This window comes from Balaenoptera ricei, chromosome 1 (genome assembly GCF_028023285.1).
Source record: "Balaenoptera ricei isolate mBalRic1 chromosome 1, mBalRic1.hap2, whole genome shotgun sequence".
Taxonomy (NCBI): domain Eukaryota; kingdom Metazoa; phylum Chordata; class Mammalia; order Artiodactyla; family Balaenopteridae; genus Balaenoptera; species Balaenoptera ricei.
This window is the reverse complement of record NC_082639.1, coordinates 78,314,020-78,329,774: the sequence shown is the minus strand read 5'-3', so window position 1 is coordinate 78,329,774 and position 15,755 is coordinate 78,314,020. Positions and strand designations below refer to the sequence as shown.

The following is a 15,755-nucleotide window of genomic DNA, read 5'->3' as shown; positions in this document are numbered from 1 at the left end:
CTATTACTTTGTGGATAATCAGAACACTGAGAAAAAATTTATTTTTTTGGAAGGCAGTTAAAAGGCCAAAACAGTAAAATATGTTGGCTACAATAAACTTTTTTGCCTCCTGTCAAAAATACCTACTGAAGGAGAAAAAGAATCCTAATTTAAAATTCTTTTTCCAGTGACTCTCTAAAGTGATATGATGATAAAGGCTAGTCGGACATTAGTTTTATTATATTTTAAACTCATTTCATCCTCTCAAAATAGATCCATTCACCTATTCAGTAAATATTTACTGAGCATTGGAGATACAGCAGTCAAAAATTCCTGCCCTTCTGGAGCTTATAGCCTTGTGGGGGAGTGCAGATCAAAAACAAGTAAATGTCCTAATAACATAATATGTCGGGTGTTGATAGAAGCAATGGAGAAAAATAAAATACAGATGAGGAAGAATATAAAGTGCTAATGGGGAAAATACACAATGTTAAAAGGAGTAGTCTTTGAAAGCCTCACTGAGAAGGTGGCATTTGAGCTGAGAACTGAAGGAGGTTAAGCAGTCACGTGGTTAACTAGAGACGAGCCTTCCAGACTGAGAAAACCAGTACAAGGCCCTAGGGCAGGCAGTTTCTACCAGTGAAAAGCACAAAGGCTGGGACGGGATGATCAAGGGAGAAGAATAGGAGGGAATAAATCAGAGAGGTAGCTGGGAGCCAGATCGAGTAGGAATATGTTTGTCACTGTAAAGCCTGGGTGAGATAGGAAGCCACTGGAGAGTTTTGAGCACAGGAGTGACATGATCTAACTTGTGTTATCAAAGGGACTCTAGCCGCTTTGTTGAGTTAGCAGACTATTGAAATGATCCAGGAGAGAGACAGTAATGGACTGAACCCATACGGAGATGGTAGGAGTGGTAGGTAGTGATTGGGTTCTGCATATATTTTGAAGGTAGAGCTGACAGTATTGGCCAGTGGATCACATGTGGGGTGTGAGACAAAGAGAGGAGTCCAGTATAATTTTATGGTGAGGACAGATATTTATGTCTCCTGGGCTTTGAATTTTCTAGGCAATATCTCTTACTATAGCGAATGATAAGTTACTGAGGAAAAGAAAGATTCATCTAAGAACCTAGAACATGTTTTTCTGAACTATCTTATTCTCCATTTCAGCTAAGTGCCTGTTTCTTTCCCATGCCCTCAGACAACCATGTTTGGAAACTGGAACCATAGATTCCAATGGTGAACCACAGATTCTGAGGCTGAAGCAACTGATCCTTATTTATCCAAGATTTTTTCTTAGTTCTGGGGAGTTATTATTATTGCTGTTTTCCTGCTGAATGTTTTTGACATGCAGTCTTCTCTGTTATTTTACCCTTCTCCGTCTCACTGTCTTCTCTTGCCATGCTATCTCTCTTGCTACCCTTCAACCACACCAGACTTCTCAGTTCTTCCAGCAGAACAAATTATATCCTGACCTTTTCATCTCTTTGTTTTCTTTCTCATTCCTCTCACATGTCCCTGCCAATACACACTAATTGGACTCTCCATAAAGGCAAGGACCATGTTTATCTTGTTTATCATTATATCTCCAGTATTTATCACAATGCCAGGTTTAACATAGGTACTCAATATATATTGACTGAGTGAATGAATTTATCCTTTAGTTCTTGCTGTCTCTTGGTTCTGATCAATTTCCTTAAAATTTGGCAATTTTGTTCTGCCCCTCTGTCTCTTAACTGTCCCGGGTTCTTGATTATTTGTTTGGATCTCCTTGTTTGCTCTGAGAACCGGTATTTCTAAGTTCACCTACCAAATTTCTGCCCTCCTGCTTGTACACATCCTTGTTTTCTGATTTGGACTGATTTGGACTTCTTTATCTGTTCTGATTTGGACTTGGACTTCTTTATCTGTTCCTGACCTGTTGCCTTCTAAGACACCTGCCTGATCTAAACAACACAGGCTTTTTTGTTTGGCCCTTTCTCTTCTGACTTTCCTGAAGAATGGTAGAGAAGAAACTCCACATACCCCCAGAAACTCATTTCTAACCCCTGTGGGACTTAGACCTCCTTCCTGGGATGTGAATGATTAGAGCAGGGTTATGCACACTTAAGAGGAATGACACAGTGGGTCAGCTTTCATTTATGCTACCTCGTCCTGCAAGGTAATGGGAAAATGCTGGCTGGTTCATCATTTCTCTGGTCATCTTTCAGACTTAGATCTAGCAAGTAAGTCTAAAGCTAACCTCAATAGAAAACAACGATGTCTTTTCATTGCCAAGTAAGCCATCTTTACATACTACAGTCAGCCCTCCCTATCCATGGGTTCTATATCCATGGATTCAACCAAAGATTGTGGATTCACACTTGGTTGAAATTCACAGATGCAGAACCCAGGGATACAGAGAGCTGAGTGTATTATGGATACTTGAGCATCCATGGATCTTGGTATCTGCAGGAATCCTGGAACAAATCCCCCGTGAATACCAAGGGACAACTGTACCTCTGTTTCAGTTTGGATATTCATGGTTCATTCTCAGCTCTTCACATTAGATTTAATCATTTCCATGTAACTGATTCCTCCATTAATCTGTAGAAATTCACATAGGTTCACAGGAATTCAACTGTAATTCCCTGAATGACTTTTTGCCAACAATCTTTATTTATTATACCAATAAACTCTGCAGTAAATAACATTACCATATTTCCTTTCCACATTTTTCAATCTTAATATACAGGAAGCTTTGGCTCAAGCTCTTTGGATTGACATCAAGCGCATGGATGACCCAGAATGCTACTTTAATTCTTTGCCAAAAGAGTTAGAAGTAAAAAGAAATCGGATGGTGCATTTACTTGAAAGTGTTGGCCTAAAACCCATAGTTCCTGATGGGGGATACTTCATCATTGCTGATGTGTCTTTGCTAGGTTTGTAAAGGTTTTTATTATTTCAAACATACAGAAACTTAAGAGTGAAATTATATCAGAATTATGAAGAAAAGATTGGTGTCAAAGCCATATCAGCATTTCATTTATGGAAAAATGGATTTCCACAGTGTCAGTCATCTACAATCATCTTGGTGATTAGGTTCTTAACCTTAAATATGACTGTTGTTACATGGTTTGGAGTCATTTGTTCTAGATATTCTATTAAGCATAGAATTTGCTGTCATCTTGTTCTGGTATGTAATTTAAAACACAGGTACATGAAATAATATATGTTCCTTGTGTTCCTTTTAGTATAATTTTAGTTTCTTTTTTACTTAAAAAAATATGATTTCTAGAATATTGATGCTATTGAGGAATACCTGTCATTTTAGAGTTTGCTGAAATGAAGTTACGAAGGAAAGTAATATTTATTGAAGGTCTACTGCATGCCAAGCACTTTCAGACACTCTTTTGAAAAAAAGCATTGTTTGCTCCATTTTTAAGGACATGAAGATTTAGAAAATATTAAATAACTTGCCTGAAGTCACACAGCTAGATTCCAAATAGTTCTGTCTCCAAAAAGCAATGGCCTTTATATTACCTGAAGCTGTTATATGTAATTCTGACATGCCACACAAATCTAAAGTTAGAAGCATGATAATGTTTTATGTCTAACATCTTTCTTCCCGAAAACTGTAGTGTTAGTCATAGTAAATTTAAGAGCATAATTTATTTTGACAGAAATTATAGAAATTACAGCCATTCTGAACAGTTTTAAATGTTTTAAGGTTTTATTACAATGAAGTGATATGCCACCAAACTTGAAAAGTCTTTTAAATATACCAAATTTTATAAATTTTATAAAGCTAGAAACTTTCAATTTTATAACAAAACAGTGATTGTTATTTCCTCATTTGTCGTGAGAGAAGCAGAGGCCATGGTGACCAGAGGTTCTTGTTCTGCTGTTGCCAGAGAGCTGTATTTGTCAGGCTCCCAAGCTCCATTCTTATATAAAACCCTTTATACTGTTCTATATTCTAAGATTTGGAAATCACCTTTCCTGTACTGGGCCTAAATGTGCAGCTCATTTCATGCAGTGATAAAAAGAAATAGCACAGTTTTCATCTGTTTAGGAGAAAATTATTTTATCTGCTTCCAACAAGAATTTGAGTTAATTCATATTTAAAGTCTTCTATGCAATAATATGTAAGTAGAAATATTCATATATCAATGTAACATGGAGTGGGGGAAGCAAATAGTTTAGTCACCTAGGTTCATATGGTAGTTGACCCTAGAATAATGCAGGGTTAGTGGTGCCAACTCTCTGTACAGTTGAAAATCCATGTATAACTTATAGTTGGCCCTCTGTATCTGAGGTCCCTCTGTACATGCAGTCCCTCCTTATCCAAGGTTCTACATAAGTGGATTTAACCAACTGTGGATTGTATAGTACCATGATATTTACTATTGAAAAAAAAATCTGTGTATAAGTGGATTTATGCAGTTCAAACCTGTGTTGTTCAAGGGTCAGCTGTATTGTAATTAGCATTAACTTGAGTCCAAACTTCATGGCAGCAAAGGCAAATAGAAAAATGGAATTAGTTACATAATTCTTGGATAAAAGTAAACTTAACAGCTTTTTAGATAAGAGTAAGTCTCTTCTAGAACCAAACTAAAAGGCACTTATCACATTTTGACATTAAACATCAAAAGGACAGTAATGCAACTTTTGCTTGCATCAAGCTCTTAAACAGTTTCTCATTCTATCCTCAGTTGATCCAGCCTGCATGTAATATTGGTTTAGGTCCTAGATCTTGAACTAGTGTGGTTGTAATAGGAGCAGAAAGGATTTGGGCTAGAAAACCTTTAATGATGATGGGGAAAAAAGATGTGTGTTATTTATGGCCCTCCTTCACCTGTGTGAGAAAAATGTTAGTATCTATAAGACCCTTCTACATATGAAGATAAGTTCATTTTATTTTACTCTTTCGTCTTCTCAGATTGATTTGAGTGTAGAAATTCTTCCATATACTGGAGGTTGGTCCCACAATTTGCTAAAGACAGAAGCAAGAAACAACACTTTCACTTGATGGTAGCTTAAAAATAAAAATGAGCCATAAAATTCATGGACATAGTAATTCTCTTTAAAACTCATAGCAATGGCTAACTGGTTAATATTTTTTGAGCATTTATGATCTAGTAGGTATTATGCTAAGAGCTTTACAAATATCACAATTCTCACAAAAGCCCTATGAGATTGGTGCTATTATATCCCCATTGATAGTTGAGAAAGATGAGATAGAAAATCAAGAAATTTACTGAAGTTAATCAACTGATAAGTAGCAGAGCTAGGCTCTGAATCCAGAGATGCATGTCCTAACCATTGAACTTACCTTTTTTCTGCTATACTAAGCAACTTTCCTGACCAATGAGCGTCATCCTAGAACTGAAAAGGGAAACATTTGATTAGAAGACAAGATTACACATAAGAAGATTATTACAGTTGTTCTAGTGAGATAAGTTCCAAAATTAGGGAGGAGATAGTAGGAATGCAACAACCAATTTTGATTCTCATAGGTTACTTAAATAAGCTAGTGCTATTATAATATGGTTCAAACTCCTACCTTCAATAAAGAAATATTTTGTTTAGTTTTTTTGAGAGTCTCTGACTCAGGCATTCAAAAGAAGTAGATTCCAACTTTCTCCTCACTATAAAGTCTTTAGAATTGTATTTATTCCCTTATTTTTCTTTGAGCACCATGGCAATAAATTTCTCTTTTCTAAGCATTACAAGAATAAATGAGTAGTTGAGTGAAGTAAGTCAGACAGAGAAAGACAAATATATGATATCGCTCATATGTGGAATCTAAAGAATGGTACAAATGAACTTATTTACAAACAGAAATAGAGTCACAGATGTAGAAAACAAACTTACGGTTACCAAGGGGGAAAGCAGGCATGGAGGGGGCGGTTAAGTTGGAAGAATTGGGATTGACATATACACACTACTATATATAAAATAGATAACTAATAAGGACCTGTTGTATAGCACAGGCAACTCTTCTCAATATTCCGTAATGACCTATATGGGAAAAGAACCTAAAAAAGAGTGGATATATGTATACATATAACTGATTCACTTTGCTATACAGCAGAAAGTAATACAACATTGTAAATCAACTATACCCCAATAAAAATTTTTTAAAAAAAGAATAAATGAGTAGTATAGCCTGTGTCAATTACAGTTAGTCAGTACCCTCCTGTTCTTTCTTCTACTGCTGTAATCACTCCTTTCTCCAGGTTACCTTTGAGTATGCTACTATTGTGTACTTGTCACCTGGAGTTTTCACATAATTTACAGTTAGACTCTATTTTAAGTTGTCATTTTGTTAGAGCCAAATCTGAATTAAACACACATACATACACATGACTTGAAATAGTAATTTAACTTCTTCATTTGTAAAATGAGGATTGTTGCTTCTCTCAGAATTGTAGGACAAATAAATGAGAGAATCATGTAACATGCTTAACAAATAGTAATAAATGGTAGAGTATTATTAGCATTATTATATGGAAATTTTACGTTCTTAAAGCACAGGAGAAAATTGAAATACAATCATTAAGGAAAACCATATTAAGTCATTTAAAAAAAATACAGGTGAAACTTTCTTCAGTGTCAAGGTTTTTACACTGTTAATTTGAAGGGACCCAGTAGTATTTAGTGAATAAAAGAAAAAAGGTAAAGGTAACTGCCTCAATTTATTTTGAGCAATAAATTGTAAAGTTTCATTGATTACAGTAACCATCAATGTTTGTTGCTTTGGGGCATTCAAAAAAATCTTGAGTACAAGTCAATAAAATCGAAACAATATGAAATGTAGATTGCTGAATCTGAATGCCAGAGAAATATCTTGCCCAGACCTTAAAGCAAGATTGGAACAAGAGATAAGTATAAGAATACATATTTGAAGTTTTTCACCAAATTAAAAAAAAAAATTTTTTAAGCATAATGTTTGGAAGAGGAAACAATAAAGATATCACTTGGGAGAACTGCATAGACATTTTCCCTTCATAAATAATGAATAATATTAACTTATTCATTCTACAAATATGCTTTTCATTACTTATATGCTAGACTCTGACCTAGGAGATGGGGATAGTGATAGATTGCAATACCCCTGTGGAGCTTACAATCTAATAATGAATTACCATTTGGAGACATAATTATTACAGATGAGTACTCTAAATTTAGGTGTTATTTCCTTAATAATGATCATAGAGACTTATATTATTTTTAAACGGAAAGCAACACTCCTCTTTGTCCTTCCCCTTTCCTACTCTCTTCCAGTGCTAAAAGCTGTATACACAAGCATGATCAATCAGATGTATATGTGAGTACTGCCTTAGAGTATCAGTAAAGCTTCTCTGTGAATTCCTTACTTCCCACCACACCATGCAGTATGAATCCAGCATGAGAACATTTTGAGAGAAAATTTTGAATCTTGATAGGCAAATGAAATACACGTTGCCTCAGATGTAATACATAGGCCATCCAATTTTTATTGTTGTTTTAGATACAGACCTTTCTGATATGAAGAACAGCAACGAACCTTATGACTATAAATTTGTAAAATGGATGACTAAAAATAAGGTAATGTTTATTGGCCTTTGCAGTATTGTGCTGCATGTTATAATTTATGAAGGAAACCTGCTGACATGCTTTGAAAAATGTTAACTGTAGTTTTGTTACATGATATTCTACTCATAGCTATTTGGAAGATTTTATTTTATTTTATTTTATTTTAGTTTTGGCTGCGCTGTATGGCTTACGGGATCTTAGTTCCCTAACTAGGGATTGAACCCGGGCTCTCGGCAGTGAAAGTGTGGAGTCCTAACCACTGGACCACTAGGGAATTCCCTGGAGGATTTTTAAAACATCTTTCTTTTGGAAATTATTGTGAATATTTAGAAGTATCTATTTGTTTTTAATGTTTATGCTCCAAAAATTGATATTTAAAGTGTAAGTAGTTTTCCTGTTTTTCCTATTTTATATTCCTATTTGTTTTTCAGAAATTGTCAGCCATCCCAGTTTCAGCATTCTGTAATGCAGAGACCAAATTACAGTTTGAGAAATTTGTGCGATTTTGCTTCATTAAAGTAAGTTCCCTGTTCTACTCAAAAACACATTTATAATCTCCTTCCTTCTGATTTATAAAACACCATTTTTTTCTGTTGCTAGACATGATGTGCTCATATGCAGTTTTTAATTTTTGGCTTGCTGCCATAAAATTAACTACCAGAACAAAACTCAGCACTTTTTGAAGTTGAGCTTACTGGATTACAATGTAATCAGACTCCTTACCTGTAACATTACAGTGTCCAGCATGCAACCAAATATTAATACACATGTGAAGACACAAGAAAATGTGACCCTTAATGAAAAAACATGTGACTTCTATGCAGTCAATAGAAATAGATCTTAAGGTGACCCAGATGTAGGAATTAGCAGACAAGGACTTTAAAGCAGATATTATAAATGTGTTCAAGAAATTAAAGGAAAATATGGTCATAATGAGTGACTAGATTAATTTTAAATTCTTAAAAAAGAACCAAATGGAACTTTAAGAATTTTAAAAAGTAATATCTGATACGAAAAAGATATGGGGCTTAACACAGAGGATTGAGGTTGTGAAAAAAAAATGGGTCCACCTGAATACAGATCCACAGAAATCATCCAATCTGAAAAAAGAGGGAAAAATTATTTTTGAAAAATAAGCAGAGTCTCAGATCTATGAGTCAGTGTCAAGTAATAATATACATGTAACTGGAGTATCAAAAAAAAAGAGAGAGAATGTGGCAAAAAAAAATTTTAAGAAATAATGGCCAAAATTTCCCCATATTTGGTGAAAAGCCACTTAGAGATCTAAAAATTCAGTGAACCACACAGGATACAAATAAAAATCACATCTTGACACATCATAATCAAACTGTTGAAAACCAAAGATAATGATAAGATCTTGAAAGCAGCCAGAGAAAAACTACACCTCACATGCATGGGAGCAAAGGTACGAATGTTAATTAACTTCTTATCAGAAACAGCGGAGACCAAATTACAATGAAATGACACCTTTAAAGTGCTGAAATAAAAATTATGTCAGCCTAGAATTCTATATCCAGGAAAATATCCTTTAAAACTGAAAACAGTATACATCCCTGGTAAATGAAAGCTAAGAGAATTCAGTACCATCAGATCTGTGCTAAAAATAATCTGAATGAATTATTGCTATTTTTAACAATTTAGTGATAAGATGTTATCACTACTGAAAACAGTCTTATGAAGATTAAGGCACTCTCTATACCTGCACACTCATGTATAAGTCTAGACAGAATGATGTAAACACTGTTTTCAACTTTTAGAGCCATCCTATAGACAAACTATGGGAGACTTATCCAGAATAGAATATAAATCTTACCAACATAACAATGTCAACATTTAATTGTCTGAAATGTAGAAGAAAGGGTAAGGCCATTAACACTCGCATCTTATAGTGGATCTAGAAACAGAGGTATATTATTTGAAGTTATAAACAGAACTAACAGAAGAAAAAAGTAGCATAAGACTTCCAGTTTTAGAATGGTAAACACGGCCCTTCCCCATTCTCTTCTTGGAAATTATTAAAGAAACAACTAGTAGAGTGGAAAACAAATTCACAAATCCCCCAGGAAGTGAGAAGGAGTTGCCAAATCAGTGAAGGTAATGGTAGAGGGAAGACACGAAGAAAGGCTTCTGCTTCTACATCTTCAAATTATAGACAGAGCTAACAGGTAGCCTACTCATTATCCAGAACAGCAGGAACAGTAAGTGCACTGGTAGTGGGAACTTCTCCAGAGCCATTTGGCCCCATGGAAGAGGCAGAGTAGAAACATACAGTCATGTCATCTAGCACCTGTGCAAACCAGGTGGAAAGAAAGGGCTGTATAGATTTGCCCCTCACCTCTGTCATTTTTGCTAAGGCTGTGTTGAGGCAGTGCGGATACATTAAATTGGAGGGAGCCAATTAAATTAGTTGGAAAGAAATAAAGTCTAAAAGAACTCCCTCTCTCTGAACTCTACGTTAATCATATTTAACCTTGTGAGCCAGAGATAATTTCTACTCCCTTCTAGTGGTTCCCTGGATCTTCCTTTATACAAACCTGCAAATACGTCTTCAGATCATAGACAGAGCCAGCAGGTAGCTTACTCATTACCCAGAACAATAGGAGCCAGCCGTACGTAGGTGTGCTGGCAGTGGGAGCTTACAAAGAGAATTCAATCAAAGATGAGTAATTAAAAGGAACCAGCTATGAATCTAAAAAGATACTATAAGGGGAAAAGGAGAAAGGTACAGTGAAAAACAAGTATCAGACAGAGAATATTCAACCAAAAAAAGAAAAAACCTGTTTCCATAGAGCAAACCAAAAATGTGATATTTCAAATTCAAAACATGTAAAACAAGAGTTACAGCAGAGATTTTTTAAAAGTTCGGGGCAGATAGAGTAAGATAATGTAAGAAGATGAAATGGCAGCTGTCAGAGCTCAGGTAAGAAATTGAAGGGAAAAAATAAAGCTATTGGTAATTGTAGTGACATTGGAAACAGCGCAGAGAACACTAAATACTTCTGTAAGCACACTGAGGCTTGAGAAGAGTGAGCAAAAAGAAGTAGAAAGGAACAAAGAATTTTTATTTTTGGCGGCACCGTGTGGCTTGTGGGATCTTAATTTCCCAACCAGGGATTGAATCCAGGCCACGGCAGTGAAAGCGCGGAGTCTTAACCACTGGACCACCAGGGAACTCCCAGGAACAAAGAGTTTTAAAATGTTAGGAAAATTACAGACGTGGAAGACAAATAAAATACCTAGAGTTCCTGGAGGGAGTGGTGCGGGGAGGCAGACCAGTGGAACTGGGAAAGAATTGTATAGCTTTATTTTGAGAATGCTTTCCACTGAAAACAAACAAATAAATCTAAAAATGGGAAGGGAATGGCTTGTCTCAGGGAACACTGTCACACAATAACACTGAGATATGCCTTGTTTTAATCTATTGGACTTTATAAGTGATCCTTTGGCATCTAGACAAGATGATTAAGGCCTCCGTGGAGACAGGAGAGGAGGATCAGTGTGGACCCACCTCCTTTGCATCAGCATTCAATATTGGAAGATAGCGGAGCAACACCAAGAAGTCCCTAGGGAAAGCTGACACACCTCATCCAACCTCTTGGAAAAGCAAAAAATAAAAGGGTGGCAAAACGTGCCAAGAAAGTGGAAATTGAAAGAAAGCAGGTTGAATTTAGGGCAAAACAAACCAAAAGCAGCAGCACTTTACAATGATTATGGGTAAAGTCCTCAGTAGCTGTCAAATATATGAAAGGATGCTATACCACACTCATAAAAGAGAAAAGAAAAATAAAACTGCAGCGAAATTTTGTTTTATCTGATAATTTGGAAACAACCAAAACAACTGAAAAGTTTCATAAGATACTCTCATGCATTGATGGAGAGTACGACTATAATGTGTAAAATCTCTGCAGTGGTTAGTATGAAAATGTATCATCCAAATATAAATGCACATGTCTTCTGACCCAGCAGTTCTGCTTGTAGGATTTTTTCCTGTGGATTTACTTGTACATTGAATGTCTTGTGTTCTAGGATTTTCAGTGAAACACTGTTTATAATATCAAAGGATTATAAACAAAATATTCACCAGTGAAGGCTGCTTGAATAAATTATGGTACATTCACATCCATAAAAGTGTGAAGCAGCTCCATGGAGTGATAGAGCATAAGGTAAAAGCAAGGAGCAGACCAGTTTGTGAGGAACACTATCATCTATATAAAAAGAAAAAGGGAGGGAGGGAGATAGAAGCTTTTAAGTGCCTAGACTGTCCCTGGAAGGAGACGTAATAAAATCCCAGTGTTGCCTCTGGGGAGGAGAACTGAGTGGTTGAGGGAGGTGGGTGGGAGGCTGGGTTACTTTAAAAAAATATTTTGAAATATTCTTAATAAATAAGTTTCAAGAACTGTTTTTCCAAACAATTTTATATAAGTTCCTAACTGAATTATTGATACCTCTATCACTCCCAAATACCTTATTATGTATTCCCCATTATACAACATTCTTCTACAGTATAACCATCAAAATCATGAACTTAACATTGCTATATCATTCTATCTAATCTCAGATCCAATTCAAGTTTCACTAATTGCCCCAATAATGTCCTTTTTATAACAAACAAGCAAGTAAATAAATGAATCCAGGCCATAATCGTGTCAGTCAGCCAGTCATCAATCAGTCAATCCAGGCCAGAATTGTGCATTGTATTTAGCTGTCATGTCTGCTTCAAGCTAGAATGGTTCCTCAGTTTTCCTTGACATTCATGACCTTGATACTTCTGAAAATTATTGACCAATTATTTTGAAGAAGGTCCCTCAACATTTGTTTGACATTTACTTGTGAGTAGACTCAGATTGTGCACCTTTGGCAGGAAACCATGGAAGTGATGCTTTATTCACTGTTTTGCATCCTATCAGCACATGGTTTTAGTTTTTCCTACTGCTGGTAATGTTAAATTTAATTACTTTATTGAGGTGGTGTCTGCCAGGCTTCTCTACTGTAAAGTTTCACTTTTTCCCTTGACAAATAATGAATGTTTTGCAGTGAGGTACTTTGAAACTATGAAAATATTCCATCTCTCATCAAGCAATTTATTTATCCATTCATATATGTAAGGACTCATGGATTCCTGTTTCATTCAGTGGGTTATAATTTATCATTATTATTACTTATTTTGATGCTCAAATTTCCCCAGATTTGGCCATTAGGAGCCCCTTTAAGCTGGCCTCTGTTTCCTTTGACATGTCCCCATCATTTTTTGAGCATTTCCTTACTTTCTGGCATAGCAAGATGCACCAGGTTCATTTTGTCATTATCTAGCCCAACTTGGAATCACCTTTTAGTGGAGAATGGTATTAAGAAACCAAGATCTGGGCATTAGGAGTGCTCATTGCTGTTGGGGTATTAGTATTCCCAGGCCCTCCCAGGGGACAGACGTAGGGAATATGTAAATGTATATACATACATTCTATGTCTGTGTCTATTCTACTTATTTCTATGTCTATCTAAATATATTGAAACCACCACAGAGTTTATTCTAGCTTTCTCCCTCTCCATATTTGTCCCTCCCTTCTTTGACAGTAAAACACCTGGCTCATCACGTAACCACTTCTTTAATCAGTACTTCTGTATATGACCAGTCTCCTGTCAGTGCCATTGCCCCTCCACCCAGCACCCCTGACAGGCAGCTTTTACCCTTCTCAGGCTTTGACACCTCTACCAGGTTGCTGCCCCTGTCCCCTGTATGGCCACCATCCTCACCTCACCTGAGCTTCAACACCCTGTGCTGACCTGCTGCTGTCACTCTCCTGCAGAGATACCCTCCTCTAAGTCTCCTAGGCCACCACTGTCACCCACTGCATAGAAGCCCTCCTCTTCCCTTATGGGCTCTGAGACTCCATGCCTGTCTGCGTTGGCAGATACCTGCCTCATCCCCTCCAGGCTCCAAGCTGCCTGGAACCACCCTGCCATACAGATGCCTTGCTTACTTACCCCCCTCGACTCTGACACCCTGTTCCTGGTCAGTGCCACCACTGCCATCACCACCACGTCATGCCACCAACATTGGAAAGTCTCCTCACTCCACTCTGGCTGCAGCACCCTGCACCAGGCTGCCAAGGCTCCCGCTGCCCGCATACATGATCTCCTGTTTCACTCAGCCCCACGGAATCGCCTTTGGACTAAATCACTCTGTAGAGATGGAACAGAAAGGAAAAGGAGAAGTAGAGAAAGCAGAAGAGGAAGTTTATCCATCAATTTAATGTTTTACCATATGTAGACATTACCCATTCAAAAAACAAATGAATTTTATCAATACAGTTGACCCTCAAACAGTGTGGGAGTTAGGGGCTTATAACTGTGAAACTTAGATGGGAGGGGGCAGACGAGTGTGAATGAACCAATTTTTCCTCATTCAGAGCAGAGAATGGTGAACATTGTCTGAAGTTGATAAATAAAAAATGAGAAACACACATTATTTAGATTTTAGTGGCAACCACTAGAACTAAAACCAGAAATTGCCATAAATTGTTGTGTTGGGGGATGGTGGGAGTAGTAGGAAGGGGTGGGGAGGGAAGAAGCAGATGATTATTTTTCAATGTAAACTCTTCTGTACTCTTGGACTCTTTTCTGTAATAGTGTATTAATTTATTCCTCCATTCTTGCTCCGCCTGGCACATCCTCTGTGTGTTGGGAGCTAAGGGAGGGATTTTCTTCTGTTGTCTAGAAGCCTCTTTGAAAGAGGTTTGTGATTTTGTATACTTCCTACCCAGATGGACGAAACAGTGAATATGGATCCCATCAGCACATCCTTCAGACTCTCCTCCTGCATCAGTGTTAATTTACGAGTCTGGGTCTTTGGTGCTGCAGGCCACTTGGGCTGCCACAGGTGGTTATGAGTGAGGGTGTTCACACCGACGGACATGGTTTTGGCTGGGATCAGGTTAAACTGTTTTCAGTCTGAGCTGTATATACAGTTTGTCAGTCATTTTTTTTTTTTTTTTTTGGTGATGCTCTTTGGCCCTCTACTGGTTAATTTGTAGATTTCTTTGGTGTCAGGAAAGTAGTAATAAAGTGCCCTGAATTGGCAGCCAGCATCACAAAACGGTATGATGTAGTGATTGCCGTGATGCTTCTCTAGCTCCCCTAACATTGAATTCTTGTGAGGTTCATTCACTTTTCTAGCCTGACGGCAATGGGATATAGCATTATAAATAATTGGTTTGTTTGATTTGCTACTGGGCTCCTTAAAGCGCTTGGGACTTGTGTATTTGGCCACCAAGGTAAGGCATGATGCTGTGGGTGCCATTTCTCAGTCTCTGTGTTCCTGCTGAGATGAAGTGGCTTAATATGGGGCAGAGCTTCCAGTGACGCAACTCAAGGTGTCCCCCACCCCTGCCCCCACCCCATGAATGCTCTTGGGCTCTGTCTTAGCTGCAGAGGCCAAGGACTGGCTGGAGCCCATCTGGGCCCAGCTCACGTGATCAGGGGTTGAGAAGCACTAGGTTCCCAAATCACTACATGACTGTTACAGATGGACTGATTTTGGTATATTTTTTATATTTAAATCTTTATTTCATCTTGAATTTATTTTGATATGTAATGATGATTATTTCGTTAATTTACAGAAAGACAGTACACTGGATGCTGCTGAAGAAATCATCAAGGCATGGAGTAGACAGAAGTTTTGATACATGCAGACTGCATTGTTTCTATTAAATGACTTAGTATGGAATTATTTAGTACTGCTACTTGCTGGGTATTGAAAAAAAAATGTCAGTACAAGTGAAATTTAAAGGACTATTTCCACTGTTAATCCCACTCCTGACAATATTCAGGAGATCTGATTTTTTTTTTCAGCTGAAATGTATTAAAACACCTTTTAGACCGTTTTATGAGTCAGTATAGTGCAGTGGTTAAGAACTGTGAGATGCTGGTTGATGCTTAACATCTCTGTGCTTCAGTTTCCTCATAAAAGGGGAATAAAAATAGCACCTACTTTATATGAAGTTTGTGAGTTGTTGTTTGTGAGGATGAAATGGACTGATGTATGTAAAGCCTGGCAAACAATAAGCACTCAGCTACTCTTGGCCAGTTTCCCTTCTCTGCCATTGCGTGAAAACCCTTAACCAGTTACATCCCCCTCAGCTCTGTATCTTTGCTTTGTCTCTACCCACCTGTAGTTCTCTCCCCTTCACTTACTGA

At 37.2% G+C, this 15,755-nt stretch overlaps 1 protein-coding gene across 7 annotated transcripts in view; it reads left to right on the top strand.

Moving 5' to 3' along the window:
- The window catches only part of KYAT3 (kynurenine aminotransferase 3), a 53,009-nt gene extending 37,456 nt beyond the window's left edge, over positions 1–15,553 (top strand). For 5 of the 7 annotated variants that reach the window (XM_059925836.1, XM_059925845.1, XM_059925808.1 and 2 more), the window contains 4 exons: positions 2,716–2,902; positions 7,477–7,553; positions 7,973–8,059; positions 15,179–15,553. In XM_059925836.1, the coding sequence (XP_059781819.1) occupies positions 2,716–2,902; positions 7,477–7,553; positions 7,973–8,059; positions 15,179–15,241 (414 nt within the window). In that variant the 3' untranslated portion in view covers positions 15,242–15,553. Of the gene's footprint in view, positions 1–2,715; positions 2,903–7,476; positions 7,554–7,972; positions 8,060–15,178 lie in introns of those variants that run through there. The other 2 variants (XM_059925861.1, XM_059925855.1) reach the window with 2 other exon arrangements.
- Positions 15,554–15,755: the final 202 nt, after the last annotated feature.